The 15,354-nt window shown below is 36.2% G+C and overlaps 1 protein-coding gene across 10 annotated transcripts in view; it reads right to left on the reverse strand.

Moving 5' to 3' along the window:
* The window catches only part of KLHDC1 (kelch domain containing 1), a 130,327-nt gene that overhangs the window by 45,292 nt on the left and 69,681 nt on the right, over positions 1-15,354 (reverse strand). For all 10 annotated transcript variants that reach the window (XM_077126824.1, XM_077126827.1, XM_077126830.1 and 7 more), the window contains 4 exons: positions 10,328-10,406; positions 5,419-5,502; positions 2,430-2,513; positions 1,897-1,955 (listed from right to left, as the gene is read on the reverse strand). In XM_077126824.1, coding sequence (XP_076982939.1) covers positions 1,897-1,955; positions 2,430-2,513; positions 5,419-5,502; positions 10,328-10,406 — 306 coding nt within the window. The remainder of the gene's footprint in view (positions 1-1,896; positions 1,956-2,429; positions 2,514-5,418; positions 5,503-10,327; positions 10,407-15,354) is intronic.

Here is a 15,354-nt window from a genome sequence, read left to right on the forward strand (position 1 = left end):
GATGAGTGGCTAAACAAACTGTGGTATATACATACGATGGAATATTATGCAGCTTTAAGACGGGATAAACTTATGAAGCATGTAATAACATGGATGGACCTAGACAACATTATGCTGAGTGAGTCTAGCCAAAAACTAAAAGACAAATACTGTATGGTCCCAATGATGTGAATCGACATTCGAGAATAAACTTGGAATATGTCATTGGTAACAGAGTCCAGCAGGAGTTAGAAACAGGGTAAGATAATGGGTAATTGGAGCTGAAGGGATACAGACTGTGCAACAGGAGTAGATACAAAAACTCAAAAATGGACAGCACAATAATACCTAATTGTAAAGTAATCATGTTAAAACACTGAATGAAGCTGCATCCGAGCTATAGGTTTTTGTTTTGTTTTGTTTTTACTATTATTACTTTTATTTTTTTCTCTATATTAACATTCTATATCTTTTTCGGTTGTGTTGCTAGTTCTTCTAAACCGATGCAAATGTACTAAGAAACGATGATCATGCATCTATGTGATGATGTTAAGAATTAATCATTGCATATGTAGAATGGTATGATTTCTAAATGTTGGGTTACTTTCTTTTTTTTCCGTTAATTAATAAAAAAAAAAAAAATGGAAGACGGCAACACATTACACAAATGTACCATGATTTAAACAATCTCCATTGATGGACATGAGAGTTGATCTCAATTGTTTGTTCTCATAAATAATGTTGCAATAAACATCTTTGCATTTGCATGTGCATATGTGCGGACACACACACACTTGTCCAATTATTGCCTTAGGACAAATTCTAAATTAAAGTAGAAGTTCCCCTTTATATTTTAAGCATATTGCCAGACTACCTTCCCAGAAAAACTACACCAATTTATACTCTCACCAGTTGTGTTCTTAATATCCTAGCACACACTGGTCATTCTCCTTATTTTTATTTAAGTGAAAACTATTACTTTTTAATTTTTTTAAACTTTTTTATTGTTTAGTATAACATTAATACAAAGCAAAGAAATAAAAATGCAATAGGAAAACTATTACTTTTATTTCCATTTCTTCGATAATCTGTGATGTTGGCATCTTTTTTAAAAATAATTTTTTTGCCTATTTGCATTTCTTCTACAAATTGCCTATTCATATTCTCTGCCTACTTTTCAATATGCTATTTATCTTTTTCTTAATGACTTTCAGCGATCCCGTGGATTTTAACTCTCTGTCAAAAATTCGGAAATAATACTTCCAGTTTGTCTTTTGTATGTATTTTCCAGCTTTCTTTATAACTTTTTACTTGTATATTTAATTTTAAGTGTTCTTACCTATCAGTCTTTTCAGTTACGAATTTTGAATGTATATCATCTTTAGAAAGCTTTTTCCAAGCCAAAATTTTAAATATAGTCTGCTGTATTTTCTTGTGGCACTTTTAAAGGGTTTATTTTTAATCCTATTTATACCTGAGGATAATATATACCATTGCTTCCATCTCAATACATTAACAACTGAATTAATAGCTCAACAAATTTATTCTATTGTCAAATAAATATTATGAGCCATAAATAAAATCTTTTACCTGCTCCATTATCTCATTCAACCTCTACCTCACTTTTCCTACTGACCAATCCTTAGAGAATATTTAGTACATTTTCATAATCAACAAATATCAGTCCTATTACCTAATCAATTTTCAACTGCTAGTCCTCTTATGCTTTACAGCTTAGTTAAAAACAAGCTCTGTATTTAAACCTATGTATTCCCTGCTGAGACATACAATCTGTGAGAAAAAAAATTTACCAGTTCAGTTTTAGAGAGGTAAATCTGGATTGTAGTCAAACACACAAACACATACACAGACACAGAAATGCCTATAGTTTAAAATAAACTTAGATTTCAAACTTACCTTCCAGACCAAGTCCAGGTATCTAAGTTTAGATAGTGCAAATCATTCATCCTAGTTTGCTAAAATAAAAGTTTGTTAAATAGGTCAGTATTTTACATCTTTCATGAACTAAAATTTTGGTTTAAAAATAAATTCAGATTAAAAATGGACTATCTACTTTGTTTAACATCAGAGTTGTATATATTGGGAAACAAAGTTAAGCATTAATAAAATTAACATGGAATTACCAAACCCGTGTGTGAAAGGGAAAAGGAAGACAGGTTTTTTAAGCTAACAGGATTTAGATTATAAGAAATTAAACTTTTCTGATAATGCACAAAAGTGAAGGATTATCCTTCTTAAAATATCATTTATAATCATCTGGGGTTGCTCCTGTCTGATATGTTTTAGGAACAGAAGATAAATAAAAGTTATCATTGAATGCCACTTTTATCTGTATATTATTTGAATATTCAATTGTTCCACAGTATCAGAAGATAAATTTTTATAAGTAACAGCTATAAAATACCATTTCTATTGGAAAAAATACTAACCAAAACACGTCCACCAAAGAGATATCCCTTATTTCCAAGAACTGCACATGTATGCGCGGCTCGTGGCTGTGGTGGCACTCCACCCTGCAAATAGAGATCAGAACAAAATAAAGTAAAAAGACTTGAAACATCTGTAATGAGGTCATATTTTTATAATCAGTAGGAGAAATACTTGACTACTAAATTGCTTTTATCTATGTAATTCAACTAAAAGCCCTAAGGCAAAAATTTCAATCTAACTTGTACTAATTATAATCAAATACTACTCCTCAAGAATAAAATTTATTCTCCCCCATTTTCACTTGTTAAGTGTTTTTCTTAAATGCTGACACAATTTGGCAAAGTAAGATTTCATGCAAATTTTAGCTTGAAATATTTTAAAAAGTCAAATTTAAAACGATTCTCTCTCTCTCTCTCTCACACACACACACACACACACCCACACACCCACACACACACCCTGTCACACCCACATACATGGCTAATATTATGAGTGAGCAGTATACTGTATGATAATTTCATACACACTAAAAAATTTAATCTGCTCCCTAAAATATGGTGCTTCAAATTCCACAATAGGAACTTTACTCTTGACTTAAATCAAACAGTAACTTACTAAACTCTTACTAAAACTCTTAACTTTAACGATAACCCTTTTCTGTACTTTAGTTTTTTGAGTAAATATAGGAGATCTTTGATTCAGAGAAGTCTTTAATTGGTGGGAAAAGAAAGGTATAATGGATAGATGATGAATACGATTTGAAGGAAGACTCTGCATAATTTCCATCTAATCATGTCGAGAATCAATATGTATGTTTTTTCATTCCAAATTCTGAAAAAAACAGTTTTTCAGCTCCATGGTCACTGAAAGTGGGCACAGGAAATTTAGGCTCTATCTACTATCATAACGTCCTCAACCTTTCAGGATAACTGTGCTGAGGGCTTCATTGTATGAAATAATTAAGACATTATCTATGTAACACTTAAATTAATGAGAATCATTCCAGTAAAACAAATGTTTTGTTATTAGACCACCCTGATCTAAAAATTTGGAAAAAGTCTGCCTACCATACATACCACATTTATTATGAAAAATTATTCAATTTATCCTTTTAAAATTATCAAATACAAAGCTTCTGAATAAACTGAGTCAATATAATCCCAAACAAAAACAAATTATATTTTCATTAGCCTGTGTGCCTAATTGTACAAGGAATACACAATGTATATTAGGTTTTTTAAATACTGAAAATAATGAACGCTCCCTACTATTACTGTTGTTCTGAGCAGGGCAAAAATCCACTGTAGAAAAACAGTCAACCCTATGATTTTACAGATGAAACACTGAATGTCTTCATCTAAAATATACAGCTCTTTTAAGGTACAATTAGAAGGCAAACCCAGTTTTCTCAACTTCAACACCTGTCTACCATACTGCCTTGCCTTTGGATGCAGATATCTGGGAATAATGAAGTAATTGAAGGGCATCTCTGAAAAATAAAGAGAATGGATACCAGCTGCAATCATATCAGAAAAATTTTCATATATAAGCAACATAGAATTTATTTAAAGACATCATTAGGGAAATTATAGTGAAAATACTGTTAAATACTAAGTAAAATAGTGTCATGTGCCTGTAAAAGTGTTGGAAGCAAAGAAGGGAAGAAATGCATTAAGGCGAGAGAGGAAAGGAGGCAGGGAAAGACCTGAAGCCCAAAGAACTGATTAGAAACTTCTTCAGCTCCTTTATTCTCAGGTGAACATTCTAAAAATATGCCTTCAAGAGCCCTAGATACTTGCTTATTCTCTAAAGATGTAGAGGATTAAAGGAACTGAAAGAGATCTAGATCTAGTTTCAGAAGATGCAGTCTCACTATTTTTCTGCTGGCTGACATAAAATTATTTTAATGGAAGTAAAATCCTTTTATTTTACTAATAAAGACACAAATGTTAAAATTCAAATGCTGGTTGAAGGAAGATTCAATCAGCAAGTATAAATGACTAATGTTTAGTAAATTCTAAAATTAGAAATGGGGTGAAGAAAATTAGAAATTCCAGTTCAGAAGAGAACTGGAAACCTGAAATTCACTGCCTGGAAAAAGGATGCTGAGAAGGGTCAGTCTTTATAATACTTACTATTTTGCATAGCGCCTCACTTCACTGCCCTCACAGATGTTGGAATGCAAAAAATTTTAGTCATTTATGCATTATACAGTGTTTTTTCTGCCTGCACAGCATTCTATTCTGTGCAAGTTTTGTGTGTTTAACAGTCACAATATTCTACCTCTTGTCACTCTGGCCTGCCTGTCATCCCCATGGCAACAGGGACTGATGTAAGGAGATGGGCATATAACCCAAGTAGAGCCAGAGCTCTTTTCTAGTACAGGGAATGCAGCACCAATAGAAAGAACTGCTTGTGAAGCCAGGGCAACACTCCCTGAGAAATGAACCAGCTGACTGTAGTTAAAAAAAAAAAAAAAAAAAAAAAATGATGTGAGCACATGCAGGCAAAGAGAGATGGAAGTATTATGATCGTAGTGAGAAACTTGCTCCAATTTGAGGCCCTGGTCATGACAGTGCCTCCTTTCACTGTGAGGCACTCCAATATGTTTTCCAGCTTTCAGAATTCATTTCTGCTTAAAATACTTTGAGTTTCTGTTTGGTCACTAGCAAATAAAAGAATCCTGACAATATATTTTTGTCATGCATATAACTGCATGTAACTGATTTCAACAGTTCGTGATACACGGGCTTTTTAAAATCTCAGAATTTTGTTATAAAAGGAATTTTAAAAAACTTTCATTAAATCAGGGTATGATACTTCTGGGTAAAATAATGATGATGGCACCTTTTGAAACGATCTCTTCTAGAAAACCTTCACTTATCTGAAGAAAAAAGATGTGATTAAAAAAAAATTCAAACCCTATTACTAAAATCCAAATAAGTTAAAGTATCAAAGAATATAAAGGTAACTTTTTATAATACTCACTTTAATTTTTGGTTGAAACCAAGTCCATGTCTTTGTGTCAAATACATGGACATCATTATGCCATCCCCAGAATATCTGCTCTTCCTAAAACAGAAATTATTTAAGCCTTTTATAATTTTAAATTATTATTATAGTTTGTCACATATTTACTGTTGAAATAATAGGCACCTTTATACCTAAATGAGTTAAATGTTATACCATAATCATAAAGCTGACACGTTCACCAGTAGTTCATAAAGTATGGTCTCCAGATCAGTAGAAAATCACCAGGCAACTTTTCTTCTCATAATAATCATTTACAGTGAGTAAGAATTTTGTGTGTTGCCCATCTTCAAATTTTCTCAAGGACTGTTCTTTTCAAATTGCAGAATAAAATGATATTTATGTTGAAATCTGTTTGCCTTAAGAACACGCCCAGAATTCATAATCTTTGTATAAATAAACTTTAGGGGGCCTTAAAGTTTAGTATCTTTTTCTAAAAAGTTTCAATCATTTCTATTTCATCAATCAATTTCTCCTTCTAGGCCAAACGTCTTCTTCTTGCTCATTATTTTTGTCTGTTTTGTTTTTTCACCTTTTAAGAAACAAAACTCTCAACCAGGCAGAGATATGGCACTTATATTGTAAATCCCCTATCACTACTCTAACTTACTTGTATGCCTATTTTGTTCTGTTTGCTTATCAATGTTTTTAATTGTAAAATATAACATATATGCAAAAAAGCAATAAATTTCCAAGTACATTTTAACATGTAGTTATGGGATATATTTTAAAGTTTGGTTTGGGTTACATTTCCACGATTTTTCATTTTTTCTTCTAGCTTCACCAAGGCACTGGAAACGAACAGAAATATCAGTATAGTGATTCAGCAATCATAATGATTTGTTAAATCCTACCTTCTCTGTTATGCTCCTCCTATTCTTTTGTTTTTAATTTATTAATTAAAAAAAATTGACAACAAACGAACTAAAACATTAACGTGATCATTCTGTTCTACATATATAATCAGTAATTCACAATATCATCACTTAGTTGCATATTCATCATTTCTTAGAACATATGCATCAATTCAGAAAAAGAAATAAAACGAAAACAGAAAAAAAAAAGATTATACATACCATACCCCTTACCCCTCCCTTTCATTGATTACTAGCATTTCAAACTAAATTTATTTTAATATTTGTTCCCCCTATTATTTATTTTTATTCCATATGTTCTACTCGTCTGTTGACAAGGTAGATAAAAGAAGCATCAGACACAAGGTTTTCATAATCACACAGTCACATTGTAAAAGCTATATCATTATTCAATCATCTTCAAGAAACATGGCTACAGAAACACAGCTCTACATTTTCAGGCAGTTCCCTCCAGCCTCTCCATTACATCTTGACTAACAAGGTGATATCTACTTAATGCATAAGAATAACCTCCAGGATAACCTCTCGACTCTGTCTGGAATCTCTCAGCCATTGACACTTTGTCTCATTTCACTCTTCCCCCTTTTGGTCGAGAAGGTCTTCTCAATCCCTTGATGCTGAGTCTCAGCTCATTCTAGGATTTCTGTCCCACGTTGCCAGGAAGGTCCACAGCCCTAGGAGTCATGTCCCACGTAGACAGGGGGGAGGGTGGTGAGTTTGCTTGTTGTGTTGGCTGGAGAGAGAGGTCACATCTGAGCAACAAAAGAGGCTCTCTTGAGGGTGACTCTTAGGCCTAAATTTTAAGTAGACTTGAGCTATCCTTTGTGGGGTTAAGTTACATATGAATAAACCCCAAAACTGGGGGCTCAGCCTATAGCTTTGGTTGTCCACACTGCTTGTGAGAATATCAAGAATTCAACTTGGGGAAGCTGAACTTCTCCCCGTTCTCACCATTCCCTGAAGGGGACTTTGCAAATACTTTTCCACTCACTGACTGAATCACTCTGGGATTCATCAGGGCATCACTCTGGACAAACCAACAAAACCCCATGTCCTACCCAAGATTCCAAGTACTTATGGTGTTCTATCAAGCTATCTACATAACCTCCTATTCTTTAAATAACATATATACATAAAAGCAATAAATTCAAAGCACAGTGCAACAGATTTCAGATATGGTATTGGTTACAACTCCACAATTTTAGGTTTTTATTTCTAACTGCTTTAAAGTACTGAAGGCTAAAAGAAATATCAGTATAATGATTCAGCACTCATATTCATTTGTTAAACCCAACATTCTCTGTTTAACTCCAATATCACCTTTGATCTTTCTCCCACTCTTTAGGGGTATTTGGGCTATACTCATTCTAACATTTTCATGTTGGAAGGAGATGTCTATAATATGGGATAGCGGGATGGAACTAGTTGATGTTCTGAAGAGGCTATTCCTCTGCAGGGACCCATCTGGAGATTGTAGGTTTTGGAAAGTTACCCTAGTGAATGGAACCTTTGTAGAACCTTATCTAATGTCCTAGATATTCTTTAAGATTGGCAAGAATGGTTTTAGTTGGGATTTGGCAAGTTAAGATAGGTAGCAATGTCTAACTGAAGCATACATAAGAGTCACCTCCAGTGTAGCCTCTCAACTCTATTTGAACTCTCTCAGTCACTGATACCTTACTTGTGACATTTCTTTTTCCCCTTTTTGTCAGGATGGCACTGCTGATCACATGGTGTCAGAGCCAGGGTCATCCCTGGGGATCACCTCCCACACCATAAGACCATCATCCCTGGATGTCATGTCCCATGTAGGGGGGAAGGCAATGGTGTTATTTGCAGAGTTTGGCTTAAGAGAGAAAGGCCACATCTGAGCAACAAAAGAGATCCTCTAGAGATGACTCTTAGGTATACCTATAGGTAGGCTTAGTTTCTGTGCTACATACTTAAGCTTCACAAGGGTAAGACTCGGGATCAAGAGTTTGGCCTATCAATTTGGATGTTCCTAATGTTTGGCACAGTATGTGGGGTTTCCCTGGTGGTAAAATTTAATAGTTCTATAATTTTTCTCCTGTCCCTCAAAGGACTTTGCCAATACTTTTTGATTATCTGAATAATATACTCTGGATGTATCCAGGTATTACATTAAGAATTATAGGATTAAAGGCTCTCATTCTTATTCTGGGTACCTTGTGTTTGGATTATTTAAATGATCTATCCAGATAGGTTGAGACAGATTATGTACTACAGAAAATTTAGGCTCTGGACCTAACAAAACTTTCTTTCTTTGGTCTTAAAGAGTAGGTGAAGGTCTGAAATACAGGCAATGTCTTCCTTAACCGTATATTCTGAATTACCTTAATCCTGACCTGATCAACTTGCAATTTTGCCCTATGTCAGAAATATATCACTTATTTCTGTCAAGACTTGTCAAACAAGTCAATTTAGTTTAGAAACTATACCAAAAAAATCTACTTTCACTCCAGAAACTTCAGGGGATGTTCATTTACTTAAATTCACTATACCAGGAAAAAGTAACTGATTTTACCAATGAGTTAAAAATGATTCAGAAATAATTAATAAGTTAAATTTTCTGAAAATTATCTGTAATACTTTAAATTACAAGTATTTAAAGCTATTTCATTCTAAAAACTCAAAGACCATGTAGAAATATGAAGATTTAAAAAAAAATGCCCAATGAAAAGAGATATACTAACTGGTACATATGTATTTACAATGTATAATAATAATAATATATACCAGTAGAAAGTAAAATTGAAAAGCGTTACCATACATCTTAGTGGTAGGCTTGCTGGTTTTAACAATATTTCATTTTTGAAATTCATGATGTTATTCATTAATAATAGTTTCTTTTCTATCCAGTAAGAATAATTAGGGAAGTTAATATTACTACCAACTCATTCACAGAGTGAGAGAGGCCAATCTGAGCAACAAGTAGTTCTGGTGGATGTATTCAAAAGAAGGTATATGTAGGTAATACACCTCATGGCTATATATGAACAAAATTTTTCTGAGTTGTCCTGATGCCTCTATTTGTTTCTATAAAAGAAGCAACTAAAAGTGATTAATGAAGAAAGGAGATTACTCTGCCTGTTGCTATGAAGCCAAAAATCTCCAACTAGATAAATTTCTGAAGAGAAGAAAGAGATGAACTCACTGCCCTCCCTGCTATATGAGACGTGACTCCCAGGGGTGTAAGTCTCCCTGGCAAAGTGGGACAGAATTCCCAGGATGAGCTGGGACCTTGGCATCATGGGATTGAGAAAGCCTTCTTGACCAAAAGGGGGAAGAGAAAAATGAGACAAAATAAAGTTTCAGTGGCTAAGAAATTTCAAACAGAATTGAGAGGCTATCCTGGAGGTTATTCTTATGCATTACATAGATATCCCTTTTTAGTTTATGGCATATTGGAGAGGCTGGAGGGCAGTACCTGAAACTATTGAGCTGTGTTCCAGTAACTTGATTCCTGAAGACAACTGTATAAAGATATAGCTTTTACAATGTGATTGTGTGATTGTGAAAACCTCGTGTCTGGTGCTTCTTTTATCCAGGATATGGACAGATGAGCAAAAAATGTGGATAAAAAATAAATAAATAATGGGGGGATCAGGGGTAAAATAAATTGTGTAGATTGAAATACTAGTAGTCAATGAGAGGCAGGGGTAAGAGGTATGGCATGTATGAGTTTTTCCTTTTTATTTTTTTTCTGGAGTGATGGAAATGTTCTAAAATGATCATGTTGATGAATATACAACTATGTGATGATATTGTGAGCCACTGGTTGTACACCATGTATGGACTGCATGTGTGAAGATTTGTCAACAAAAATAAATCTAAAAGAGAAGAAACACTTTTTTTTATGTTATCACCTATGGCAAATTGGTAGGTCCTTTAAATGAGAAAGACTGGAATCATTATGTCTTTTTACTTGAAGGCTATAAATTAGAGAAAATGTAAACAGTGATTACGCTTACCCAAGATGCATCATGAACATCAAAACAGTCTTGGAGTTCATTATGTCTCCTACACCCATAACCACCAAAATATATTAACCTGAAAAACAAATATGAAAGGAAACACTTTAGGAGCTCTGATTACACTTCATCTATAGAAAGCTGCAAAAAATAATTTCTCTCCTTTTAACAAACCAAACAAGCCAGAGAGCTACAAAATCAAACTTAAAAAAAAGTCATCAAAAAATTCAGGGAACAAAGAAATCTAAACAAACTAATTCTAGAAAGTGATGAGTCCTCAATAGGAGGGCAAAGACCTATAGTTGCTTTCATCTGTGGGAAACAGCAGGAAGAGAAGGATTCTGCACAGATTTTGTAAAAAGAAACCATCTGAACTTTTAATAGCCATGTGTAGGCTGGCATCAAAAATCAGAATTTTAAGGAGTCCAATCACAGAGAGACTTTTAACCCATTCAATAACTTGATAGTCCACTGTGAGTACTGAGGATTAATCAACATAGTCAGGAGGAGAGGAGTCCTGAGAAACCTCCTATGCCAGTTTGAAAGGATTATAAACTGTAGAAAAGTCACATTTTAATCCTGATCCATCTTGTGGTGGCAGCCGTTTCTTTTAATGCCTAATTCAGCACTGTAGGTTGGAAACTTGATTAGATTAGATCCATGGAGATGTGACACGCCCAATTTTGAGTATTAACCTTTGATTAGAGGGAGATGTGACTCCACCCATTCCAGGTGGGTCTTGCTTAGCTTACCAGAATCCTTTAAAAGGAAACATTCTGGAGAGAGCAACAGAGCCCATATAGCCAGAGACCTTAGGAGATGAAGGAAAATGCCCCTGGGGGAGCTTCATGAAACAAGAAGCCTGGAGAGAAAGCAAGCAGATGCACATGTTCACCATGTGCCTTTCCAACTGAGAAACCCTGAACATCATTGGCCTTCTTGAACCAAGGTATCTTTGCCTGGATGCCTTAGATTGGACACTTTTATTGACTTCCTTTAATTGGGACATTTTCATGGACTTAGAACTATAAACTTGCAACTTAACAAATTCCCCTTTTTAAGAGCCGTTCCATTTCTGGTATATTGCTTTCCGGCAGCGATATAATAATACCTCTCCTTGTAATATTCTTTCATTAAGTGTAAGAAAGGCAATATACCAAAGCTAAATGTCAGTAAGAGGGAGATATAAGGAAGGGGTGCACTGTTGTTGTTATCTCTCTTTTTTTTTTTTCCTTTCTTTTCTTTCTTTGTGGAAGGAATGGAAATGTTCTCATATAGATTGTGGTGGGGAATGCATAACTATGTGATTACACCGGAAGCTATTGATCATATACTTAGGATGGATTTATGGTATGTGAATAAAACTGTTTAAAAAATAAATGGAAAGATACAACACTCTGTGGCTGGTGATACCCGGACTCAGACTGTGTGCCAGCAGCCCCGTGCCATCAACTCTGCCACCATGGAGTATATGAATGGGTTCACAGAGGGACCCAAGATTAATGCGAGCAAGAATCAGTAGAATGTTTATTGGAGGCTTGAGTGGGATATAAGCAAGAGAGATCTGACTACCTGTCTCCATTTGGAGAGGGTGCAGACTGCAGAATTAAAACAGATCCAGTCACTGGAAGACCAAGAGGATCTGTATTTGTGATTTTCAAAGATGCTGGTATTTTTGATAAGGGTTTTGAACTGAAAGGACACAAACTGGATGGCAAACTGATAGACTCAAAAGGGTGAAGGCTTTTAAAAGGAAAACAACCCCCCGAAACAAGTTTTTGCACATGGGCTGAGTCAAGATACTTCTAAAAAGCAAATGAAAGAATATTTTGGAGCATTTGGAGAGACTGGAAATACTGAACTTTCCATGGATACAAAAACAAATGAAAGAAGGGGATTTTGTTTTATCACATAAATAGACGAAGAACCAGTAAGAAATTATTTGAAAGCAGATATCATCAAATTGGTTCTGGGAAGTGTGAAATCAAAGTTGCACAACCTGAAGAGGTATATAGGCAGCAACAGCAACAACAGAAAGGAAGAACAGAAGCTGCAACTACTAGATGAGCTGGTACTTGAGGTCGTGGACGAGGTCAGAGCCAAAACTGGAACCAAGGACTAATAATAACTATCATTAACTATCACGATCAAGGACATGGTAATTACAATAGTGCCTCTAGTGGTGATCAGAACCATAGTGGATATGATTATATTCAGTATAACTGTGGGAACCATAGAGATGAACAAAGATATGCAGACTATAGAGACCAACAGAGCACATATGGCAAGGCATCTTGAGTGGGTGGCAATCACCAAAACAATTACCAGCTGTGCTGGTTTGAAGGGACGTATGCCCCCTAAGAAAAGCCATGTTTTAAAAGCCATTCAGTTTCTGGTATATTGCATTCTGGCAGCTAGCAAACTAGAACAGACTTTGGTACCAGGAGTGGGGTGCTGCTGCTGCAGTTTGCAAATACCAAACATGTTGGAACAGCTTTTTAAATGGGTAAAGGGAAGATTTTGGAAGAGTTGTGGGAAGCTTGATAGAGAAGGCCTAGAATACTTTGGAGAGACTGTTGGTAGAAATGTGGACTCTAAAGATACCTCTGATGAGGCCTTAGAAAGAAATGAGGCACGTGTTATTGTAGACTGGAAGGAAGGCGATCCTTGTTTTAAAATGGCAGATAATCTGGCAAAATTGACTGGTAGTTTTGGCTGGAAGGCAGATTTTAAAAGCCATGAACTTGGATATTTAGCAGAAGAGATCTCCAAATTAAATGTGGCAAGTGCAGCCTGGTGTCTCCTTGCAGCTTATAGTGAAATGCGACAGGAAAGAGATAAGCTGAAAAGTGAACTCTTGGGTACAAAGAAACCAGAAATTGATGTCCTAGAAAATTCTGGGCCTACAGAAAGGGAGACTACAGAGTATAATGTGGATTTAACCAAATGTGGAACTAGCCAGCCATTTCAGAGAAAGTCAGGATCAGACATGGAGTTATCCAGGAAAGATTTGTGGAAACTCCTTATGTCTAATGGGCATGATCCAAGGCTACTGCATAGAAAGCCAACGAGAGTGCTGTGGGACCTGTATAAACAGAGCTGCTGCCAGTCTGGACTGAGGGGTTCAGAGAAGGGACACATTGGAGGAAAAATAACTGCAGAGGCAAAACCGTGGAGGCTGAGGTCTGAAGTCAGGAAGCCTCGGGCCAGGAGAGTGGACCCACCCAAGCCCGTGGAGAGGGTGAAGCACGTTTCTTGGGGTTGGGGGAGAGCCTGGCTGCCACCACATGGAGGGGCTGAGCGTGTGCCCCGGAGATGGCAGAGAGCCCGGGTGCGGCCCCAATGCTTGGAGAGGGTGGAGCCGAGAGAAAGGTGGTCTCCCCAATATCCCCCAAGGTTGCATTCAGAGAGAGGCAGGCGTAGGCATTTGGAAAGGGTGGGACTGCCACTTTCTAAAGCCCTGAGGATAAATGAGTCTCAGACTTTGAAATCTAATGGACTTTGCCCTGCAGGTTTTCGAAACTGTATGGGTCCGGTGACCCCTACAGGGTCCTTCCTCCCTATGGAAATGTATATATATATATCCTATGAATGTTCCTCCTTTGTATGTTGGCAGCAAATAACTTGTGAGTTTTCAAAGGTCCAGAGCAAATGGAGAGAATTTTGCCTTAGGACAGACCATGCCTGTAACTGACTTGATGAGATTTTATACTGTCTTTAATTTTGTACTTCATTGTATTGCTACTGAAAGGTTTAAGCCTTCTGATATTGTTATGAAATTAATGTATTTTGTATATGGGAAAAACATGTCTTTTTCAGGGGCCAGAGGGTGGAATGTGCTGGTTTGAAGGGAAGTATGCCCCCTAAGAAAAGCCATGTTTTAATATGGATCCCATTTCTTAAAGGTAGAATAGTCTCTATTCAATGCTGTGTATTTGGGACTGTGATGGGATCATCTCCCTGGTTGATGAGATTTAGTTAAGAACGGTTGTTAAACTGGATTAGGGGATGACATGTCTCCACCCATCTGAGTGGGTCTTGATTAGTTTCTGAAGTCCTATAAAAGAGGAAACATTTTGGAGAGAGGGATTCGGAGAGACTCAGAGAGAGCAGAGAATGCTGCAGCACCACGAACCAGAGAGTCCATGAGCCAGCAACCTTTGGAGATGAAGAAGGAAAACGCCTCCCGGGGAGCTTCACGAAATAGGAAGCCAGGAGAGAAAGCTAGCAGATGACGCCATATTCACCATGTGCCTTCTCACTTGAGAGAGAAACCCTGAACTTCATCGGCCTTCTTGAACCAAGGTATCTTTTCCCTGGATGCCTTTGATTAGACATTTCTATAGACTTGTTGTAATGGGGACATTTTCTCGGCCTTAGAACTGTAAACTAGCAACTCATTAAATCACCCCTTTTAAAAGCCATTCAGTTTCTGGTATATTGCATTCTGGCAGCTAGCAAACTAGAACACCAGCCATACTAGAGGAGGACCTTGGAGAAAACAGGAAGAAATGCTAAAGTAACCTATCTGGAGAACCATGTTGAAGATTGGGCTTCCGTTTATCTAAGATGATTATTTTGTAAAAGACTTTCTAGTATACAAGACATTGTTCAACTGTATATAACTGCCATTTAGTTTTCTTTTTTTAAATTTATCCTTTGCTATTTGTATTCTGCCTTGGTGTGGATTAGTGTTCATACAAATTTTATTTGTATGATTTCATGTTAAACCTCAAATAAATGCTTCCTTCTGTGGAAAAAAACAAAACAAAACAAGAAAGATACAAGTGCTGGTGAAGATGTGGAGAGAGAGAGATGTACCTATTTATTGTTGGAAGCAGAATGATGTAGCCCCCGGAAGGCAGTATGATAGTTCCATAAGAGGCTAAGTATAGGTGTGCCATATGATCCTGCAACCCTGTTATTAGGTATATATTTGGAAGAACTGAACACAGGGGTATGAACAGACATTTGCACATGGGTGTTTATGGAGGCATTATTCACTATTTGCAATGGATGGAGGTGGT

Source organism: Tamandua tetradactyla, chromosome 14, assembly GCF_023851605.1.
Source record: "Tamandua tetradactyla isolate mTamTet1 chromosome 14, mTamTet1.pri, whole genome shotgun sequence".
Lineage (NCBI taxonomy): Eukaryota > Metazoa > Chordata > Mammalia > Pilosa > Myrmecophagidae > Tamandua > Tamandua tetradactyla.